General features: G+C 41.5%; 1 protein-coding gene across 1 annotated transcript; it reads left to right on the top strand.

Annotated features, from left to right (window-relative positions):
* The first annotated feature begins 735 nt into the window (after positions 1 to 735).
* On the top strand, positions 736 to 1,962 carry LOC147329831 (E3 SUMO-protein ligase ZBED1-like). The gene has a single exon (XM_086290881.1). The coding sequence runs from the start codon at positions 736 to 738 to the stop codon at positions 1,960 to 1,962; it is 1,227 nt and encodes a 408-aa protein (XP_086147007.1).
* The last annotated feature ends 1,835 nt before the right edge of the window (positions 1,963 to 3,797 follow it).

Here is a 3,797-nt window from a genome sequence, read left to right as displayed (position 1 = left end):
TGCAGTATTCTACCATATGCAAACTTATATCATTAAAAGATTATACTGACTACTAAGTACAATTTTCTATTGACACTGTGTGGTATTTGCCTGCAAACAATACCTTTCAGCTAGCTAAAACAGAATATTATGCTATCAGCGAGCAACATGGCTAATGCCTTTCACACAGCTTTGTCTCAACTCCAAAGAGCCACAGAAGTAAAAGCTAATAGAAATAATTGAAACAATCTTTGAAAAAATGACTTACCAAGCATGGCAAACAACTCAAATATGTAGAGCAAAATGTTCTGAAACGGCTTCACTTCAGCTTCGATTGGAGCCGTGCTGGGGGCGGAGTCTGTGAATTTACTCTGTTGGTGTCATAGCCCCTCTAGGAGTTCAGAGTTAAGAGGTCAAGAGTTAATGTTTCCATTGTAACACCTCCAGATTTGACAGAGAAACACTCATTTTTAACACTCGATTTTAACTACTATCATTTTACACCTCAGAGTTACATTAAAAGAATGTGACTCTACTTAGAGTAAAATTAACTCTACTTTTGCAAGAAGACTACTAACACCAAAACATTTAACACTTTTGAATTTGTCAGTATACTGACAAATAATTCACTCTATGTCCTGAACCATAGGCTGCTAACAACAATCCTTTTCACACAATAGGTAATTTTGCTGACCTTATAAAATGATAACATTGATAACATTTAAGTCCCATTTTTGTCATGCTGCTTAGGTGAACATGATCGTGAAGGACTCGCAGCCCTTTTCCATTGTTGACGATGCTGGTTTCAGACAGTTTGTTGGTGTCTTGGACCCAACCTACACAATCCCCACCAGAAAGGCTCTAAAGGAAATGGTGGCGGAAAAGTTCAAGGAGGAAAAGGAGAGAGCAAAGAGAGAAGTGGAGAAGGCTACAGCTGTCAGTCTCACCAGTGACATGTGGACATCCATTCATATGGATGCCTACTTGGCTGTGACATGTCATTTTGTCAATGAACAAAATACACTGTCCACAGTGTTGCTAGGAGTGGGACATTTCCCAAAGGCACATACAGCAGAAAATATTGCTGAGGTGAAAAAGGTTTTGATGGAGGAGTGGGGCATCCAAAATAAAGTCAGATGCCTCGTCACTGATGCAGCACCAAACATGATTGCCTCATCTAAAATATTGAAAGTGCGCCACACAAAGTGCATTGCACATACTCTGAACCTCATTGTGAGAAAATCAATTGACAACACGCCTGGGCTCGAGGAGATCAGAGGTAAGGCACGTAAATTGGTAAGCTATTTCCGATCTAGCACAACAGCAAAGGAGAAGCTCTGCCAAATGCAGCAGCAGATGGGCAGATCACATCTAAAGCTCCTTCAGGAGGTTGATACCAGGTGGAACAGCACATACACCATGCTGCAGCGTCTGTATGAGGAGAGAGAGCCAGTTAGTGCTGCCCTTGTCTCAATGAGAACAGATCTCACACCTGTCACTGCTGAGGAGTACCACTCAGTTAAAGAGTGCCTGGAGGTGCTTTCTCCTTTTTACACAGCCACTGCTGAACTTTCTGGAGAGCAGACAGTATCTGGGTCCAAAGTCATTCCACTTGTCTGCATGCTGCGGTATGCAATTGCTAAAAAACAACCTCAAGTTCTGGATGACAAAGCCCGCCAGCTGTGCATGAACCTCACAAGAATGCTGGGTGAATGTTCGTCTCACTTGGAAACAATGAGTGTCATGACCATTGCTACCCTGCTTGATCCAAGATTCAAGGCTGTGGGGTTTTGCAGTCAGACCAATGCTCAAGCTGCAGTGAGACGTCTGACTGCAGAATGTGCCACCATCATTGAAAATGAAAAAGACCAGATCATGCCCGTCCCTCCTATCCCATCTACCTCGTCACAGCCAGAGCCAGCAACCAGTTCTGCAACTCAGTCAGGTATGGCTTTTGTTGACCTGAAGTCCATAACACAATGACAGGGTTCCAGCATATTCTAAACATGTCTCAATAGTAAGAATATGCTTTAATATCCCAAAGTTTCAATTCCGTTATTGGAAATATGTGACTATTAGACGTTTCTTAACAAAACGACAATCTGCTTGTCGAAATATAAATTTCATTAGATATCTTTAGTAACACTTACAGTTGAATATTCACATGTGATGTCATTTTAAAATACATCTGGAAATGTCAGTCTACAGAATGTGCAGCTATTTAATTCCATTAGTCTTTCAGGTGGTGGGCTGTGGGATTTGCTGGACAGCCATATGGTGGAGAGGCAGGTGAGGAATGCCACAGCAGATGCCACAGTGGAAGTACAGAGGTACATGGCAGACCCTTTGATTCCCCGGACAGAGGATCTGCTCCACTTCTGGGCAACCAGGAAGAATGTATACCCCCATCTTCATAAACTTGCTTTGCAGTTTATGTGCACCCCAGCATCATCCGTTCCATGTGAGAGGATCTTCTGTAAGGCAGGGGAAATCATATCCAAGAAAAGGAACAGACTCAGTCCTCGCACAGTGGAACAAATTCTTTTCTTGAATAGAAGCCACACAGGATAACCTTGAATGCATCATGTTATATGATTATTTGTATGTGACAAATAAAATTTGAATTTGAATCTGAATTTTTGTATTTCACATGTTCGCAAGGATTCCCCCCACCCAGTTCACAATCAGTTCTTTCCCCAGTTTCAAAATATATCAGAGATGTAGCAAATATCATATGATCTATAAACAGATTTGTCCAGGTGTCCAGTGGTTAATTGCTAAGTACCTGGAGGCAGGACCTCACAGCAGAGGCATGCGCCATACTGTGTTGTATGTTATTATATGTATTTTGCATGTATTTTATTTACCAACATAAAGAAGTGACAGGCAAAGAAATACCACACCATGATGCATGTTTACATAAGAACGGTTTATTGATTACATCTACCCATTAGACTAATGATGGCCCGCTTGAAGCTGGCGCTCCGGTGTGTACCCAAAAAACAACACACTGCAGAAGCACTGTGTCGTTTGGCCAGAGTCACGTGATCGGTGACGTCCGAAGCTTCATTCCGAACACAAGTGTTTCAGTGGTTTACAGGCAGGTGAATCATTCGCGGGATTTTGAGTTGATTTTGCTCAATTCATTTTATCTGCCGAAGTGAAAAACCTGACATGTCCAAAATCATGTTTTCATAATGTAAATCTCATTACAGCATATGACTTTAGGAACACTTCTATGTGAATTAAAGCTGATGAAGACTACAACAATGTATTTGACACTATACGTACATGACATTGCTACAGTTTAGACAATCAATTTGTTTATTGTTTTTAGGTGATAGTCTGCAGGACCCAGGAATACCTGCATATCTACCAACTTGCAGTGTAGTTCCTGCACTCCACAGCCTCTTCTGTTCCATGCAAGTGGATTTTCTCCAGGGCAGGAGAAACTATTTCTAAGAAAATGAACAGACTCAGCCAGCGCACAGTAACACTAATCCTCTTTTTAAATGTAACTAACAAAAGGGCTACCTGACATAGATCATGTTTTTACTTTGCAAGTTCTTGATTAGGGGTGGGTTTTGATTATCGCCTTTCTGATTACAATCCATGCTAAATTGAATAAAGTGATATTGATTCATTAAAATCCCGTGTCGATTTGTAAATTAACGTTATCATGCCTGAAACGCCAGCATCTCAGGTTAAACCTCACAACATATCGTCAAACACCATACAGCTAAAACAGTAACTGGGAGCAGGTTTACGGATTCTGCATACAAGCGTGAACACAGAGCGCGGACCCGACGCGTCAGAGT

This window comes from Aulonocara sp. 'chitande type north' Nkhata Bay, linkage group LG5 (genome assembly GCF_057382095.1).
Source record: "Aulonocara sp. 'chitande type north' Nkhata Bay isolate Kocher_YH1m ecotype deep benthic linkage group LG5, A_spYH_male_GT1.1, whole genome shotgun sequence".
NCBI lineage: Eukaryota > Metazoa > Chordata > Actinopteri > Cichliformes > Cichlidae > Aulonocara > Aulonocara sp. 'chitande type north' Nkhata Bay.
The sequence above is the reverse complement of the archived record's forward strand: the minus strand, read 5'-3'. Positions and strand labels throughout refer to the sequence as shown.